We start from the raw sequence: 18,983 nt of genomic DNA on the forward strand, positions 1-18,983 counted from the left end.
TTCAGAGCTGCATTTGTGATCTGTGGCGGGAGGTAGGTGTGACTGGAGCACCGCCACTGGAGAGCAGCCACTGAGTGCTCCTCCTCTGGAGCTGTTCATCCGGGAGTGTGAGGTGCTGTGTCACCCGTCACCCGAGGTGACAGCTCACAAAGCACACCTCTGCTGGCACTGCGCCTGGCCCCTCCTCATTGGTGGGAACGCTGGCCACCTACCCTGGTGTCCCTCAGTCATTGTTTTCAAAAGGCCACCGGCTCAGATCCGCTGAAGGCAGGCTCCAGGAACACAGCGGTTGTGCGCCTGGACCTACCATGGAGGCAGCTCAGAGCCAGACCCAGCCCAGTACTGGCACACACACACCTACACAGCCCACAGCTGCCAAGAACAGACCTTTCCATCTTCCGGAGAACCTGCTGTCCACCTGGATGACCTACAGCTGCTGAGTTCACAAAGATGGCCATGGTGATATATTCACAGCATACACAGCTGCTGGAGGGGATCTCAGCCCTGCTTCCTAAGTCAAACAGACCAAGGGGCTCAACTGTGGTTTCACCCCACCTCCATGAGTGGGCAACCCACTGTGTCTGCTCCTGGAGCCTGCCGAGGCAGCAGCAGCTGAGACGTACACTCCTGAACCTGCCACTGTGGTCCTGTTGAGCACAGCCCCAAACTGCCAAGGTGCTATCCTGTGGATGACATCCCAAAGCCCACCACGGTGGTGTCCTGTTGGGCGAACCCTGGAGCCCACCACGGTGGTGTCCAATCAGGCACACCCTGAAACATGCCACAGTGGTGTCCTGTCGGGCAAACCCTGGAGCCCTCCATGATGCTGTCCTGTCGTACACACCTAAAAGCCCAACAAGGTGGTGTCCTGTGAGGCGCACCCTAGAACCCATCAAGCTGGTATCTTGTGGGGCACACCCTAGAATCCGCCAAGGTGGTTTCCTGTGTGGCACACCCTATAACCCACCAAGGTGGTGCCCTGTGGGGCTCACCCTAGAACCCTCCAAGCTGATGCCCTGTGCAGCACATGGGGAACAAGGTCGCTAAGGCATGTCTTGCCCAGTCATTCACACGCCTCTCACCAATGGTGCTTTGCTTCTAAGGCAGCTCCAGACCTCTTCCACGTACTCCCCTGATTGCAGCCGTACCACACTCCTGCCCCTTCAGGCTGTCTCTGTGCTGCCAACACCACTTCTCTTCCTGAGTCCTCTAAAGCCCACGTTTCATCACTCAGTCCCTGCCACACACCTCCTGCCACAGGGAGCTGGTGTGGCTCTAAGCAGAAGCAGCACCACCAGCATAAAAGCAGCTGGCCATAAGTAGGCTGACTGTGGCGGGTCAGTTATGGTGGAGGACGGTGCGGGGGCACCTTTGGATGTGAAAGCCAACTCATCACCACGCCTTCAAGGGGGATCTTCCTGTTGTGGGAGCTGAGCGTGCCACCTTATCTGGTTCTGTCCATCCTGAGACCTCATCCACAGGTCAGCCACTTTCCCCACCATGGTGTGGGTGGTCAGTCAGGACCCATGGGCACTGGGAGCCATCCAAGGATTCCAAGGGCACTTGGCTGTTCTCCTGGCCCTTCCCTTTACCATTGGCTGGAAATTTATGGTGGCAGGAGTCTGTGGGAACGATGAAGGAGAAGTTCACAGCAGGAAAGAACCTCAAAATCCAAGTCATGACTGCCCTCAGGAGAAAAGCTGGCAAACTACCTCAAACACGCATTAGACTTGGCAAGGCACACTACTGCATGCAAAGAAATTCACGCAAATTCCTGCAAACTAATGAGTGTAAGCACACTCGTGCAAGCAAGTGCACACAGCAATGACAGGGCCCCCTGTTAGGTGCCCCTCCCTGTCCTATCGGTGAGGGTGAGTGCCCACACCCTAGGCCCCACCTACTGCTGTGGATCCCCCTTGGGGACTGTTGCCCAAGCATTGGCCTTGGCCTGATGTATGTAACCTTAGGGCAAAGGAGGCTTCGTGAAGGGGGTGTCGTGGTCACTGAGACCCTGCTAAATGTGCAGGTCATTGTACTGAAGGGATAAGCATGTCCCACAGTCAGGGGGATTCTGCCCCAGGATCTGAGCCCCGGGACTCCTGCCCTGTCACTGAAAACCCATCCACGTTGCTCACACCCTTTCCCTGGCAGCTCTCATGGCACCAATCTGTCCAGGCAGAAAGAAGAGGCTAAGACAAGGCACTCAGAAACAACTCTACCTCCCTGGAATCTCCCAGAGGAGAGCATTCCCAGGTCCCGGGGTGCTGTGGATGCAGCATCGTTCTGAACATGGAGGTGTGGAAGCAGCAGGGCTCCCCTTCCTGCATGAACAGCCAGGCTGCAGTAGGGGTGACTTGCTGCTGCTCTTCCTTCCTGCCGCAGGGCTGGGGAGAGGGCCCGTCATGCTTCCAGCCGTGGCAGCCGGCCCATAGTCCTGAGGGAATGGCCAAGACGCCCTCAGAGACACAGCCCGCCCCCATACCCTCAGCCTTGAGCCGGCTCCCACCCCGTCTCTTCACTTGTGAGGAGGCCAGCCAGCCTTGTCGTCCCAGTGAAGGTCAGGCCTCTGTCACCTGCAGCTGGAGGTGTCCTTCCCTTGGAGTACCATGGCACCCCTGGTCAGTGTCCTTCTCCCAGGACCGTAGGGACCTAGGAGACCTCTCAAAGCTTTAACCCCCCAACTGCCTCTTCTGGGCTGTAGGGGTGGAGGGCAAACAAGCCAGTGGACACAAGATCTTTTACTATTTTCTTGAAATTTGCCTTTTGAAACTTACAGCATGTGTTGGTTCCCCTCCCCCACCCCACCTTTAAAAACTTTGTTAGTTGTTACCTTTTCCTCTGGTTTTTACCTCCTTTGCTCACTGCTTGGGTGTCACTGGAAGGTTCCCACAGACTTCTTTTCCCTTTGGTGACTTCTTGCACATGTTGATTTATCGACTAAGGCAGCAATAGTCCTGGTATAGCTTCTGACCTAATCAATGAAGTGTCAAGATTTTTCCTCTTGTGTTTATGCCCATAAGGACCCACCTTCTGGAACAAGTGTCCAGAACAGTTTATGTCCCTGAGGGGATGCCCTCAGAAGCAGCATCTCACATACAAGCACTCTCCCCACAAACTCAAGGAAGGTCTTTACTGCTGCTGAGTCACTTCAGTCGTGTCCGACTCTCTGTGACCCCATAGACGGCAGCCCACCAGGCACCCCCATCCCTGGGATTCTCCAGGCAAGAACACTGGAGTGGGTTGCCATTTCCTTCTCCAATGCATGAAAGTGAAAAGTGAAAGTGAAGTTGCTCAGTCATGTCTGACTCTTAGCGACTCCATGGACTGCAGCCCACCAGGCTCCTCCATCCATGGGATTTTCCAGGCAAGAGTACTGCAGTGGGGTGCCATGGTCTTTATCACTTGTCAAATCTCACCACATGCTTGACATCTGGTCTACCTCAGTGCAGGCTCTAGGAAACAAGGTCCTAGAGTGGGATTCACTTACGAAGTCTGCAGGGCTGTGGAGAGCCCTGGGCACACACACAGCCCCCACCCTAGGCAAGGTCTCTGACCACCCAAGCAGATGTCATCTCTGTCTTCTCCATCTCCTGAACGCTGTGAGCCAGAATTTCAAGGAGCTGAGACCTCCCTCCCATCACAGCTCACCCAGTGGTCTTCCCCTCTGCCTTGGACACCAAGGCCTGAGAGCCCTTGTAGCTCACTGGCTATTTTAGAAGCAATTGCATGGCTGTGCCCTGACTCTAATGAGGCAGCTGTGTGACCAGGGCAACCCTTCCTCCTGCCTCAGGGGTCAAGTTCTCAACTGGACTCCACACCCTGCTTAGGGCAGCCCATTCAAGAGACACCTTCACACCTTGTGCTCCAGAGTAGGGTAGGTCACCCACCCTCCAGAGTGGTGTGGGTAGAAGACAGGAGACTGACTCAGCATGGCCAGTGGGCCCGGTTCCAGCTGCTCCATCAAGGAGATCCAGACGCGCCACCTGGCAAGTTGCTGGGGCACACGCCTGTAGCATCCTGTCCTTTCTCTGGTTTGAGGAGGGTGGGGGCAGGACGGGATCCCAGAACTCAGCCACAGGATGCCACAGAAGGAGCCCAGCCTGGGCATGAACACGGCCAGTGTGCAAGCTCTGGACCTGCCACCCCTGCACTTACCCAGGCTCTGCACACCATTGCTGGGAAGAGGCAGTTGTGGGGTGGAGAGGGGAGGCAGGCCAGACTCTGAAGGGCTCAAAAAGTCAAAGCCATATCCTGTCACTCGTGGGGGCCAGACAGGGGCAGGGCTGCCGCCCACACAGGGCCCACCACGCTGTGACCTGGCTGATCCTGTGCCAGCAGGGCCCCGGCTGCCTGGGGCTGGAGATGCAAGCCCAGTGAGAGGGCTGGCAGGGCACCGCGGGCACCTCCCCTCCCCCAAGCAGGAACCAGAGACGCAGGAGGGCCACAGCAGTTGTTTCCTGGAGGGCCTGGGGCAGCCACATCCCCCATTTCCTGAAAGGGAGACACGAGGCCCCAGAGCCAAAACCAGGTCTCTCAACAAGCCCCCCATCCTTCAGCCTCTTTGCTCGGCACACAGGTGGTCGTGGTGGTTTAGTCCCTAAGTCGTGTCCGACTCTTTGCGACCCCAAGGACTCTCGCCTGCCAGGCTCCTCTGTCCGTGGGATTCTCCAGGCAGGAATACTGGAGTGGGTTGCCATTCCCTTCTCCAGGGGATCTTCCCGACCCAGGAATCAAACCTGGGTCTTCTGCTTGCAGGCAGATTCTTGACTGACTGGGCGATGGGCACCCAGGTGGATGAATTAAAGCTTAGCTGGCAGTCCAAGTCCCTTTAAGGAGTGGATGTACTTTCTCGCTCATGCTTTCCTTAAGCCTGTGCAGCAGAGTATCTTGCCTGAGAACTGGCCTTTCGTTAGGAGCTAATGATCACACAGCACAATGTCTTACTCATGGAAATGATTTTCTGAGGCTCTATGTTAATGCTTATTGAGTCTTGCCTGGGACCTATTTCTCAAGACTTGTGTCCCTGATTACACAGCAACGGGATAGATCTCACCCAGAGACGTGCCCAGAACTCCCCGGCTAACCTCGTATGAAGTTATCTCAGGACGTGTGCCTTGGGAAAGGGTCTGGTGGAGCTCTTACAACCTTGAGCCATGCTTCTTGCCTGTTCTCAGCAGCCAGTTGCGAAGTATTTAAGACTGAACTAGGCCGGTACTCTCCTACCCTCTCCTGATGTCTGTCAGAAGCTCTTTCTGTCACTTTCACTTCAATAAAACTCTACACAAAGCTCTAGTGACTGAGACTGTCTCTGGTCCCAGAGTTGAATCTTCACCTTCGGAGACCGCAAAGGAGCCCGGCGGCACTGTTCAGCACGCACGCTAAGCAGCCACAGGTCACCTTTCAACCCAACCACAAAACGACCAGCCATTCTCCTCCTTCACAAGGCCCAGCCTCTAGTCGTGGCCTCAGCTGGACTCAGACACAGAGACTTCCCAACATGCTGTCCACTCACCCCCTCCCTCAGCAAGCCTCCAGGGCATGGTCGCTCCCCCCAGTCCAAGCCATATCTGTGCCCTTCTCTCCCACCCCCAACAGTGGTCCAAGGCCGAGCATGCCCACCACGCTCACACCCGCCCCCCCTCCCCGAGGGCCCATATGTGGTGCACCCGTGGGTTCCTGCACCCCAGCCCCAGCTTTGATGCTGTTGAGGGCAGGCCCCCTCCCCTCCAGCCCCCAGGGTGCATGCAGTCTGGAGGGAGAGTGATCCTCTCTTTGAAACCATCATGCCCCTCCCCTCGCACCTGCCCAAATGCTGGGGGCATTTAGAGCTGAACCTCCTCCCCCCAGCCGTGGGGGCACCCCGTGGTCCAGCATGCAGTGCAGCTGCAGCCCCTGGATGCCAGTCCCATGGAGGCCAGTGAGAGGTGGAGTTAAAAAGGGCTTCTGCCAGCTTCACAGCCACGGCCAGAGAGAGCCCCTGACAGACCCCCAGGGCCAGCCACCCAGAGGGCCAGCAACAGCCCAGGCCCGCCCCCCACCCACTGCCCCCACGGGCCTTTCTCCAGCTGAGAACACAGCTCCAGTGCGGGTGGACACAAGACAGCTCGAATCTGCCCTCATTTCCAGAAGAGAAGGGACCCAGTGCAGGCCACCTTCGGCACCATGAGGATCACTAACAGAGACAGACTCTGTGTGTCCAGCCCAGGAATGACCATGGGGATCTGTGGGCAGGGTTCCCCAAGGGGCTCCGTGGCTGACCCCCGCAGCCCCAGCTCGCCCGCGGCCAGCCCTCAGGGTTTTGGCCAAGCCAGGAACCACAGTGGAACTCGGTGGGGCCACAGAGATTGACAACTTTACAAAAACCCCTGAGCAGAGTGGCCCCAGGGAAGCCAGGGGGTCTCACTCTGAGGGTTCCCTGTCAGCGCACACGGGGTCAGATCAGCCAGGAGCCTGAAGGCACTGGAGAAGAGCCACCTGGGCTGACGGTGAAGGGGCCTCCCAGGCGGGCACGGAGCCTGGCCCAGCCCAGGCAAGGGGCCAGGTCCCCAAGGCCTGGAGTGCAGGGAGTCCAGGGAATCAGGGGTTGAGGCGGCGAGCCTCGGGAGGGGCAGGAAGCATGTGACCTCATGGGAACAAAGCAGATCAGGAGACAGCAGACACTCAAATCCCAGACCAGGGGCCTGAGGCGGGCAGGTGCTTGTGGGGTGGGGGGCAAGTGTCTTCAGGAAGACAGACTTGCAGGTCCTGGGGGCTCCCTGGGGACCCTGGGTGGGTTTCCGTGCTCCCAGCACGGGGCCAGCCCACTGTGACTATGCTGACTTCCATCTCTGTGGCCAGGCTGCCCTGGGCACCGTCTCCTCAGCTGAATCTGGTGTCTAGTGTCCAAGTCAGGGGACAGTGGGACTTGGGTGGACTTGGGATGTGAGTCAGGGCCAGCAAGGAGGTAGGGTGTGTTTTTGTGGAAAAGAAGCAACAGAATGGAAGCCATGCTGCTGGGACTTGGATCTCTGGGGCCAGCGCACCCCGGTCACCGTGTCCTTGGGGAGTGTCTCCCTTGCAGCACTGCCTGGGCCTCAGGCAGTTCCCTGGGGTCCGTGCAGCCCCACCGTGCCCTGAGCAAGGCAGGGTCCTGGTCCAACGGGGTCGCGCCCTTGGATCTGCCGGAGCCCCTGGAGGTGAGCCAGCTGAGGCCTGAGCGGAGGACAGGAGCTGGCTGGGCGGGAGGAAACGTGGGCAGAGCCCGACGGGGCAGGGTCTGTGCAGTGAGGGCAGGGGAGACCGGGCCTGGCCTCCCTAGGGTTCATGTCTTGGGGGCAGCCAGGACTGTGTCCCTCAGCAATGCTTTTGACTCCTGGGGCCAGCGCGCCCCGGTCTCCATCTCCTCAGGTGAGACGGCTCTGTGCCCGCTCCGTCCTGGGCCGGGGAAGATGTCTCCAGGGGCCCCTTGGTGTGGGGCAGACCCTCCGTGGTCCCTGGGGGATCTGCGTCTGAGGCCGTTTGCCTCTCTGCCCTGTTGAGGTGGTGCCTCTGCCTGTGGAACACTGGCTTTGCGTGGGGGCAGAGGACGCCAGGCCTTGGGTTTTTGCACAGCCCCTAGCGGGGCCCACGGCACTGTGACTATGTCGATGCCTGGGGCCCAGGACTCCTGGTCACCGTCTCCTCAGGTGAGTCCTCAACAGCCCTCTCTCCTCACTCTCTCTCAGGGTTTTGGTGCACTTTGGGGAAAATCGAGGGTGTCGGGTCTAAGGGGCCTGGGGCAGCCGGGGGTCTGAAACACTGAGGGCCCAAGGGTCCAGGCTTACAGCACCGAGGAGCAGAGGCTCCAGGCACCCTCTCCTCCTGGGCTCTGTAACCAGGGCTTTCTCTGGGGGCCTCAGCCACCCTTGGGCTCTGGACTCCCAAGGTCCCAGCTGTGCTGGCCTCATGAGGCGACAGGTGAGGTGGTCCGGAGGCCTCAGCCGGCCACGAGCTCTTGCCTGGGGTCCCAGCATCATTGTCACAGTGTAACAACTGGCTCAAGCACTGGGGTCGGGAAGCCTGGGCACTGTCTGCTCAGCTGAGCCCTCACCACCCCACTTCACTGCACCCGGGGAGACCCAGGGTGTCAGAGATCCAGGGGCATTCTGGAGGTCAAGAAAGGGAGCTGGGGAGAGGGTTCTGGTGACAGGCAGAGCCAGACCTCCTCACCCCAAGGACACCACGATGTGGGTACGAGGTGGCTCCTTTGGCGGGTCTGGCTGGCTGACTTGAGCAGGACCAGGGGCTTCCGTCGCTTTCTGGGGCAGGCGGCTGCTCGAGGCTGGACTTAGGAGTCTGTGGTTCACGGTCAGCCGGCCCAGGCAGGCAGTGGTCTGCCTCTGGGGACCAGAATGGGACATAGTGTCTCTGGCAGAGTCAGGGTCACACACAAGTGACTTTGACCGACGGCTTCCCTGTGGCGCCTGGAGATGGCGTGGGGGCCCGGGCGCCTCGAGCCTTGCCAGGCTCCCGAGGTTTTTGTTGGGCGAGGCTGGCGATATCACCACTGTGATTACTATAGTATATATGTTTGCGGCCGAGGGATCGAGGTCACCGTCTCCTCAGGTAAGAGCGGCCCATCCAGGGCCTTTGCTTTATCTCATTTCGTGGGATTTTTCTGAGCATCACTGTCTGGTCCTCTGATGTGTCCTTGTCCCCTCCTCCCCGGGGGGACTCGGTAGACTGGCCAGGAGGGGACCAGCTGCCCTATGCATTTCAGAGTCTCTATTTTCTGATGCCTTTAAAAAATCAGAATCTCATTGGCATTCAGAGGGGGCTTGGGCGGGAAGGGCCACCAGTGGGGGAGGCCCAGGCCCCCCTTGGCAGCAGGGCAGCTTGGGATGCGGTGGAAGGCAACTTGCCACGGTCCTAGCATCTGCAGAGGAGCATGTCTGGATAATTAGGGCCTCAGGAACGCTGCCCGCGGTGGGCACAGAGAACGCCCTCCTCGGGTGAGGTGTGTTCTGCACTAGACTGTGTTTAAAATTCTTTATTGGGTAGGAAGAGAATTGTCTAGGTGAGGACGGACATGCAGTGTCCCGATCGTGGCGAGAGAGGGGAGCCCGGGGAGGTGACGGGCGCTGGGCTTTGTGAGGCCACTCTAAAAGAGAAAGGCCGTTCGCCAGAGGAGGTGTGCTTGCGAACACCAAGACAGGGCATCTCTGAAGCGATTCCTGATAGTCTGGAAAATTGAAACTTTAAAAAGAAATGTTTAAAGTATTTTAAATTTTTATCATTTAATTAACAACCGCAAATCATGGCTTTGGAGAGTTGAGACGGGTACAAGTTTGGCCAAAAAGTACTAACTAGGTTCCATCGGCCCTCGGCCCCAATTCAGGGCTGTTTTGAGAATAATAAATTCAGCTTATTTTTTTAATGTAATTGATGGTGCCGAGTTAGTCAAGATGGCCACGGGCAGGACTGACCACCTGCTGCAGGTGGCAGGAAGCTGAGAGTCTGTTTTTGGAAGCAAGAAAACACAGTTGGTAAATTTATAGCTTCTGGTTCCCAAAAGGTGGTTTGCGGCTGGTTTTGCCCAGCCCCACAGAACCGAAAGTGTTCCCCTGAGCGGAGCAACACCTGGCTAATTTGCATTTCTAAAACAAGGCGCAGATGCTGACCGAAACTGGAAGGTTCCTCTTTTAACTATTTGAATTTACTTCAGCTTTAGCTTATCGACTGCTCACTTATATTCATTTTCAAAGTCGATCTTTAAGAAATTAATTTGTCTCAGGTGCATTTTATCAATGCAATCGTATGCTCTTTAATGAGTTACTCCTTCAAGGTAGTTAAGCTGACACCGTGCGCATGCCGTGTGCACTGAGTGTGCTCACAATCGTAGCTGGCCGGCTCCCTCCCGGCGATGAAGCAGCTTTCTCAGTGCAGCTCCCTCACTGCAGAATGTTCAGGGCCGCCTTTCAGGTACCCATCTCAGGACAGACTTGGGTGAAACGGGGGCATTCGTCGTGAGTTACTCTGCTACACTACTAGCTGGGCGATTGAGAGGATGCCTGGTGGGGTGGGAGTCAGTGGGGCCTGGGACCGCCCGCAGCTGGGGACGTGCGGGCCTGGCCTCTGCCGCCAGGCCAGTGGGCAGGTCACGAGTTAGCACACTGAAGGGATTCGGAGGAATCCACCCAGGTCAGAGAGCCCACAGGACATGCCAGGGACTAGGCGCCGAGCTGTGAGGGGCAGGAGCCGGTGCAGCCAGACTCGCTGCCCCGGGACGTTTGTATGAGTTGTTTTTGTTTCTACTTGAAAGGGAATCTGTCTTTACCTACTGCCTGCGATGCCGGGGTGCTTCACACCCACAGGGACCACTTCCTGCGTCCACACTTAGGTGTTCAATGCAGCTTTGGGGTTCAGATGGTCTCTGTTTGCTAGAGAGTATCCTCTTTCTCAGCAGAACTTTGTGATAAAGACAGAATTGGGAGCAGGTTCAGATAAGATGCATTTCCCGTGGTTTTTAATGAAGACATTGGCCAGAGAGCAGTTAGTCACCAGGACTCTTTTAGACTCGGGGCGGGATCTCAGGCCCACGGCACGTGCCCAGGAGGCCAGGACCCAGGGACGTGTGCCCAGGCTCTCCTCTCCCAGAGAAGCAGCGCTGCCTGCTCAGCAGAGACAGGGCCTCTGTCTGAGGGTGGCAAGCGTGTCTCAGCCTGTGAGATGCAGTAGGGAAGCTAAAGTCGTCACGATGCTTTTCACCCAGAGTGGAGGGTGGTGGTGACTGACGGCTGGGAGAAGGGCCGGCTGGGCCTGGTGTGGGGATGGAGGCATCGGGCACCCAGGAGAAGCAGGAAGAGGCTGGAAGGGGTGAGCCCAGCTGGGCAGCGTCCGCAGACCAGGGGCTTTAGCCGAGGCCACGGGTCCGGGATCTGACCCTTTCTCGTCAGGACCACTGGGCTTTCACGTCTGTGAGGGCAGCCCGGGCCACCGACAGCAGGTGAGCTGGTCTGGGCTGAACTTAGCTGAGCCAGGTTGGGCTGGGCTGAGCTGCACTGAGCTGCGCTGGGCTGAGCTGGGTTGAGCTGGGCTGAGCAGAGCTGGGCAGAGTGGGTGAGCTGGGCTGAGCTGAGCTAAACTGGAGTGGGTGAGCTGGGCTGGGCTGGGCTGGGCTGGGTTGAGCTGGGCTGGGCTGGGCTGGGCTAGGTTAGGTTGAGCTGGGCTGAGCTGGGCTATGCTGGGTTGGGCTGGGCTGAGTGGGGCTGGGCGGAGTGGGTGAGCTGGGCTGAGCTGGATTAGGCTGAGTTGAGCGGAGCTGGGCAGAGTGGGTGAGCTGGGCTGAGCTGGGTTAGGCTGAGTTGAGCTAGGCTCAGCTGGGCTGCGCTGAGCTGCACTGAGCTGAGCTGGGCTGGGCTGGGCTGGGCTGAGCGGAGCTGGGAGGAGTGGGTGAGCTGAGCTAAGCTGGGTTAGGCTGAGTTGAGCTGGGCTTAGCTGGGCTGGGCTGAGCGGAGCTGGGAGGAGTGGGTGAGCTGAGCTAAGCTGGGTTAGGCTGAGTTGAGCTGGACTCAGCTGGGCTGCGCTTAGTTGGGCTGGGCTGAGCAGGGCTGAGCAGAGCTGGGCGGAGTGGGTGAGCTGGGCTGAGCTGGGTTAGGCTGGGCTGAGCTGGGTTAGGCTGCGATGAGCTGGGCTGAATGGAGCTGGGCGGAGTGGGTGAGCTGGGCTGAGCTGGGCTGGGCTGAGCTGGGCAGAGTGGGTGAGCTGGGCTGAGCTGGGTTGGGCTGAGTTGAGATAAGCTCAGCTCGGCTGAGCTGGGCAGAGTGGGTGAGCTGGACTGAGCTGAGCTGGGCTGGGCTGAGCTGGGCAGAGCAGAGCTGGGCAGAGTGGGTGAGCTGGGCTACACTGGGCTGGGCTGAGCTGCACTGAGCTGGGCTGGGCTGAGCTGGGCTGAGCGGAGCTGGGAGGAGTGGGTGAGCTGGGCTAAGCTGGGTTAGGCTGAGTTGAGCTGGACTCAGCTGGGCTGCGCTTAGCTGGGCTGGGCTGAGCAGAGCTGGGCGGAGTGGGTGAGCTGGGCTGAGCTGGGTTAGGCTGAGCTGGGCTGGGCTGAGCGGAGCTGGGCAGAGTGGGTGAGCTGGGTTGGGCTGGGCTGCGCTGAGCTGGGCTGAGCGGAGCTGGGCAGAGTGGGTGAGCTGGGCTGAGCTGGGTTAGGCTGAGCTGAGCGGAGCTGGGCGGAGTGGGTGAGCTGGGTTAGGCTGGGCTGGGCTGGGCTGGGCAGAGTGGGTGAGCTGGACTGAGCTGAGCTGGGCTGGGCTGACCTGGGCTGAGCAGAGCTGGGCGGAGTGGGTGAGCTGGGCTGGGTTGGGCTGGGCTGAGCTGAGCTAAGCTGAACTGGGCTGGGTTGAGCTGGGTGGAGTGGGTGAGCTGGGCTGAGCTGGGTTGAGCTGGGCTGAGCTGAATGGAGTGGCTGAGCTGGGTTGAGCTGGGCAGAGTGGGTGAGCTGGGCTGAGCTAGGTGGAGTGGGTGAGCTGAGCTGAGCTGGGTTGAGCTGGGCAGAGTGGGTGAGCTGGGCTGAGCTGGGTGGAGTGGGTGCGCTTGGCTGAGCTAGGCTGAGCTGGGTTGAGCTGGGCTGAGCTGAATGGAGTAGCTGAGCTGGGCTGAGGGGGGCTGAGCTGGGCCGAGTGTGTGGGCTGGGCTGGGCTGGGCTTAGTTGGGTTGACCTGGGCTGAGCTGAGCTGGGCTTGGTTGAGCTGGGCTGAGCTTGGCTGAGCTTTGCTGGGCTGAGCTGGGCAGAGTGGGTGAGCTGGGCTGGGTTGGGTTGAGCTGGGTTGAGCTGGCCTGAGCTGGGCTGAGTGGGTGAGCTGGGCTGAGCTGGGCTGGGCTGGGCTGAGCTGGGGTGAGCTGGGCTGGGCTGGGCTGGGCTGGGCTGGGCTGGGCTGGGTGGGTGAGCTGGGCTGGGCTGGGCTGGGCTGAGGTGAGCTGGGCTGGGCTGGGTTGAGCTGGCCTGAGCTGGGCAGAGTGGGTGAGCTGGGCTGAACTGAGCTGAGCTGGGTTGAGCAAGGCTGTGTTGAGCTGGGCAGAGTGGGTGAGCTAGGCTGAGCTGGGCTGAGCTGGACTGAGCTCGGCTGAACTGAGCTGAGTTGAGTTGGGCTGAGCTGGCCTGGGCTGGGCTGAGCTGGGCTAAACTGAGCTGAGCTGGGTTGAGCTGGGCTGGGTTGAGCTGGGCTGTGTTGAGCTGGGCAGAGTGGGTGAGCTAGGCTGGGCTGGGCCGTGCTGGCAGAGTGGGTGAGCTGGGCTGAGCTGGGTTGAGCTGAGCTGAGCTGGGCTGAACTGAGCTGCGCTGTGTTGAGCTGCGCAGATTGGGTGAGCTAGGCTGAGCTGGGCTGAACTGAGCTGAGCTGGGCTGTTTTAAGCTGGGCAGAGTGGGTGAGCTAGGCTGAGCTGGGCTGAGCTGGGTGGAGTGGGTGAGCTGGGCTGAGCTGAGCTGGGCAGAACTGGGCTTAGCTGGCTGAGCAGGTGAGCTGGGCTGAGAGGGTTGAGCTGAGCTGAGCTGAGCTGAGCTGGGTTGAGCTGGCCTGGATTGGGCTGATCTGGATTGAACTGGGCTGAACTGAGCTGAGCTGGGCTGAGCTGGTCTGGGCTAGCCTGGGTTTAACCGGGGTATGCTGGGTTAACCATGGTGGGCTGAGACTGGGTGAACAGAAGGGAACCCACTGAGCTGGCTTGACTTGGGCAAATTGTTGAGATGCTTTGGGTCCATTTAACCTCCACTGAGGCTGGTGGGTCTAGATGGACTGAGCTGACCCCACTGGACTGTTCTGGTCAACAGTGGGCTGGCCTCAGTGATCTGATTGTGCTGAGGACTGGGGGCCTGAGTGTGTATCAGTCTTATTGATGACCCCAGACCCCCAGGGCAGGCCCCAGGAGGCTAATCGCGGGCAGTGAGGGTGGGCTGGCAGGGCTGAGTGTGCCCTCCGCTCCACTGTCCCAGAGAGAAGGTGGAGCTGCCCACACCCCCGACCAGCAGGATGCCTCTCACCCCCCTCTTCTCCTGTGTCCTCTCTCGGGTCCCCAGAAGGTGAATCACACCCGAGAGTCTTCCCCCTGGTGTCCTGCGTGAGCTCCCCATCCGATGAGAGCACGGTGGCCCTGGGCTGCCTGGCCCGGGACTTCGTGCCCAATTCAGTCAGCTTCTCCTGGAAGTTCAACAACAGCACAGTCAGCAGCGAGAGATTCTGGACCTTCCCCGAAGTCCTGAGGGACGGCTTGTGGTCGGCCTCCTCTCAGGTGGTCCTGCCCTCCTCGAGCGCCTTTCAAGGGCCGGATGACTACCTGGTGTGCGAAGTCCAGCACCCCAAGGGAGGAAAGACCGTCAGCACCGTGAGGGTGGGCCCTGCAAGTGAGTCAGGTACGTCCCGTGGTTGGGTGCGGGGGGAGGGTCCAGGCCCCGCTGACCCCTTGTCCTTCTCTGCAGAGGCGGAAGTGCTGTCCCCCGTCGTGAGTGTCTTTGTCCCGCCTCGCAACAGCCTCTCTGGTGACGGCAATAGCAAGTCCAGCCTCATCTGCCAGGCCACGGACTTCAGCCCCAAACAGATCTCCTTGTCCTGGTTTCGTGATGGAAAGCGGATAGTGTCTGGCATTTCTGAAGGCCAGGTGGAGACTGTGCAGTCCTCACCCATAACTTTCAGGGCCTACAGCATGCTGACCATCACGGAGAGAGACTGGCTCAGCCAGAACGTGTACACCTGCCAGGTGGAACACAACAAGGAAACCTTCCAGAAGAACATGTCCTCCTCATGTGATGTTGGTGAGTGCAGCCCTGGGGGGCGGGCGCTCACCCTCAGGTCTGCAGACACCGCCCCAGACCTGCCAGCTGCTCCCTGAGCCTTGGCTTCCCAGAGCGGCCAAGGGCAGGAGGGGCTGTGCAGGGCGGCTGGGGGCCGGCACTCCTCCAACAGGGCCCCAGGTTCACAGGGGACTCAGCCAAGTGGGCCCTGCTCTTTGGGCGGACCTCTCCCTTCACCTGATTTCACTCCAAGCAACTCTCTCCTACCTCCAGCACCACCATCTCCCATTGGGGTCTTCACCATCCCCCCATCCTTCGCCGACATCTTCCTCACAAAGTCAGCCAAGCTGTCCTGTCTGGTCACAAACCTGGCCTCCTATGATGGCCTGAACATCAGCTGGTCCCGTCAGAACGGCAAGGCCCTGGAGACCCACACGTATTTTGAGCGACACCTCAACGACACCTTCAGCGCCCGGGGTGAGGCCTCGGTCTGCTCGGAGGACTGGGAGTCCGGAGAGGAGTTCACGTGCACAGTGGCCCACTCGGACCTGCCCTTCCCAGAAAAGAACACCGTCTCCAAGCCCAAAGGTAGGCCCTGCCCTGCCCCTGCCCTCCACCCCAGACCCTCCCACGGCTTCTGCGTTCTGAGGACAGCAGGCAGGGCCAGCAGAGGACCCACGCTCCCCGATCTCACCACTGTGACCCCCTCCCCCACCCAGACGTCGCCATGAAACCGCCGTCTGTGTACCTGCTGCCTCCAACGCGGGAACAGCTGAGCCTGCGGGAGTCGGCCTCCGTCACCTGCCTGGTGAAGGGCTTCGCGCCCGCAGACGTGTTCGTGCAGTGGCTGCAGAGGGGGGAGCCCGTGACCAAGAGCAAGTACGTGACCAGCAGCCCGGCGCCCGAGCCCCAGGACCCCAGCGTGTACTTTGTGCACAGCATCCTGACGGTGGCCGAGGAGGACTGGAGCAAAGGGGAGACCTACACCTGCGTCGTGGGCCACGAGGCCCTGCCCCACATGGTCACCGAGCGGACCGTGGACAAGTCCACCGGTAAACCCACCCTGTACAACGTGTCCCTGGTCCTGTCTGACACAGCCAGCACCTGCTACTGATGCCTGGTCAGAGCCCCCGGGTGACCGTCGCTGTGTGTGTGCATGAGTGCAGACTAACCGTGTCGGTGCGCGAGATGCTGCACTCTATAAAAATTAGAAATAAAAAGATCCATTCAAAGCTGCTGGTTGTGAGTGAGCAAAGCTCTCCCTGCTAGGCCCATGGCTGTCTGCCCTCACCTTGCAGACCACCTCCATCATCCGCACCCCCACCTCCCCATTCGCTTCCAACCCACGCCCAGGAGCCCCGGTGCTCCTTGTGGGACGCTCACAGCAGGCCGAGCCCATGCTCACTGTGCCTCGAGTCGCGTCCATGGCCACACTGGGGGCACACGGGTGTGCAACACACACACATGCACAGTCACATACATACATGCAGAGAGACACATGTGTGCACACACATGCACGGACACGCAGACAGCACACACATGGACAGAGACCTGGGCACACATGACACAGACATGTATGTGATGGACCTGGGTGAGCAGGCACACACACATGGACACATGAACATGTGGACACACAGACACATGTACACGCGCACTCACACGCAAGTGCACACAGTCACTCATAGGCACATGCACATGGGCACTCACAGACACACACGCATGAGGACGAGTCATACACATGTAGACACACATGCACAGATGTACACACGCTCATGCACACATGAATGCACTGCACATACCCAGGCTCACACGCTCGGATCCCAGCCCTTGCACACCCATGCTCACTCAGTGCCCTGTCTGGCGGGGTCCCTCTGCACCACGCCCGTGCTCTGCTTGTCCCTCTGTCTCAGCTGGGAGGTACATCTGGAGGCCGGCCCAGCCCCGCAGAGGGCCACTCTGGGCCTGGCCGGAGGCAGCTCCTCAGGAAACTCATGGCCCCTGTCCAGGAGGGATGCTTCTCCCAATCCAGGCCCTTGTGAAGGTGGCAGGGCCCCAGCTCTCCCCTTTCCCTGTGAAGAGACAGAGTCAGGTGTGTCCTGACAGAGCAGGCCATGCCTGGGAGGCCCCCCTTGGAGTAGGCAGCTGCAGGGCCACGCATGAACCTGGAGTGGTGGGCACTGAGCCGACGGGCGAGCGGGTCTCCTCTGCCGCCCACACCAGTGCCCCTTCAGGCTGACTCCCAACCTCCCCTACACTCCTGGCTCTTTAGGGACCAAGGGCCCATCAGTGTAGCGACTGCAGACCTAGGTGACTGTCCTCAGCCTTTGTCCCAGCGTCACTCTCCCTGGGTCTCAGATGTCTATCTGACCTCCTGATCCCACAGCTGTGAGTCCTGCACTCCAGGCCCCAGCCAGGGCCCCACAAGGCCTCTCTCGTACATGCCATGGCTCCAAGACAGAGACAGATGGAGGCTAGAGGGATGGGCCCCTTGGCACAGGCAGCCATCTGCCCCCAGGGCTTGTCCTCACTGGCTGGGAACCCCAAACACCAGAGACAGGACGCCCCACCACCGCTGTCAGCCCCAAGTGGCCCTGAGTCCTCCAGAGGGGTCGAGGACACTGGGCCACTCCCCCACCTCCAGCCCAGCGAGACCCCACCCTTGTGTGTACGCGTGTGCTCTGTCTCGCTCTGTGCCACCCCGGCGCTCCTAGGGCCAGGCACTCGGGGCCACTGCTCGGCTCAGCCTCAGCCACGCTCTGCCCCTGCAGGCTGTGGAATTGGGCGCCCAGGGGCCTACCAGGCCTGGCCAAGACGCTGCCTGACAAGGCCTGGAGCTCCCAGCTGCCCCAGGGGTGCCGGGGAGGCAGGCACACGCCTGCTCGCCTGCCCGCTCGCTTCTGCAGTCCCCCAACCCTTCTGATGGGTCAGGGCGGCCGAGGGGGGCCAGGCCGGGCTCTGCGGGCAGCTCAGCCGTGCTGACCACCGTGCCCTATCTCCCACAGAGGGGGAGGTGAGCGCCGAGGAGGAAGGCTTTGAGAACCTCAACACCATGGCCTCCACCTTCATCGTGCTCTTCCTCCTGAGCCTCTTCTACAGCACCACGGTCACCCTGTTCAAGGTAGGCCGCCTGGTCCCGGGGAGGGGGTGAGGCCACAGAGCCCCGGGGCCGCAGACCCCCAGCGCCCACGCACGCACTCACGCTGTCTCTGTCGCCTGCAGGTGAAGTGACGGCCAGCCAAGAACATGGGGCACCAGAGACGGAACACGAGGGGCTGCCTTGGGGCCGGGTCCCTGGCGTATGTGGCTTGTCCGCTTGTACTGAAATTTTCCCTGCGTCCTCTCCAGCTTCAAGCTGTAAAAAACTGGCTTTTCTCGGAGCAGCTGAGTGCCATGGCCAAGCATGGAGCCCGCAGTAATAGGCTCCACCTGGCCCTGCTTTGCAATGTCGCATTTGTGGCCTTGAAATAAACAAGTACACTTTATCTTGTGAAACCGCTTCCTCGTGAAGGTTTTTTTTCCCCCAAGCCACACTCCTGTGTGCTGCAAATCCTGAGCGCTGAACCCATTGCTGACGGGAAAGGGACGTGTGTCTCCTCCCAGGCCAGTGGCGCCACGCCGGGGTGGTGTCTTGGGGCTGGTCCAGATGCAGGAACATGGCCGAGTTGCAGATCCCAGGACTGGTTTCCCAAGGTGGCCTGAGCCGGGGCCGCTGTGTGCATCCGTGAGGACCCTGCCACCAGCCCCAAGGACACCCCGCCCCTCTCTGCCGCCATTCCCGGAATCCCAACCACGGCAGGGCTTGTCAACCTCGGGTGCGCGTGGTGTGTGCAGGAGGGACTCGGGAGAAGGGCCGGTGTGTGTGCAGCCACATCGTGCCCTGAGGGAGCGGGAGACCTCACCTGCAGGCCAGAAGACGGTGCCTGGAGGGTGAAAGGAAGTCTCAGGTGAAGCTGCAGGGAGGTGTAGGACTGGAGAGGCACGGAGGAAAGGCCTGGAAAGAGGGGGCAGCTGGCAGCGGGGCAGGGGACAGGGGCATTAGCCCTCGGAGATAGGCTGCGGGGGTCCAGGTGGGGGCCGACAGGGGCGGCGGCACGCTCGAACCCAGGGAGGTCAGGTTAGCTGTGACAGCAACGGCCAGCATAGGGTGGGCGGTGGGATGGGAGAGGAGACCCTGGGGGCCAGGGGAGGGAGCTGGGTGAGGGTGATCTGGCTCTCCAGGGAGGCAATTTCAGGGGCTGGA

The 18,983-nt window shown here is 60.2% G+C and overlaps 1 gene segment (V, D, J or C); it reads left to right on the forward strand.

The window, feature by feature from the left end:
- Positions 1-7,516: 7,516 nt before the first annotated feature.
- Positions 7,517-15,975, forward strand: LOC147348821 (Ig mu chain C region secreted form-like). The segment is given in 5 exon segments: positions 7,517-7,664; positions 14,033-14,365; positions 14,432-14,764; positions 15,017-15,331; positions 15,463-15,975. Coding segments are annotated over 3 exon segments (819 nt in total).
- The last annotated feature ends 3,008 nt before the right edge of the window (positions 15,976-18,983 follow it).

Source organism: Bos grunniens, chromosome 21 (genome assembly GCF_055505025.1).
Source record: "Bos grunniens cultivar Pamir isolate PY7600 chromosome 21, Bosgru_T2T1.0, whole genome shotgun sequence".
Taxonomy (NCBI): Eukaryota; Metazoa; Chordata; class Mammalia; order Artiodactyla; family Bovidae; genus Bos; species Bos grunniens.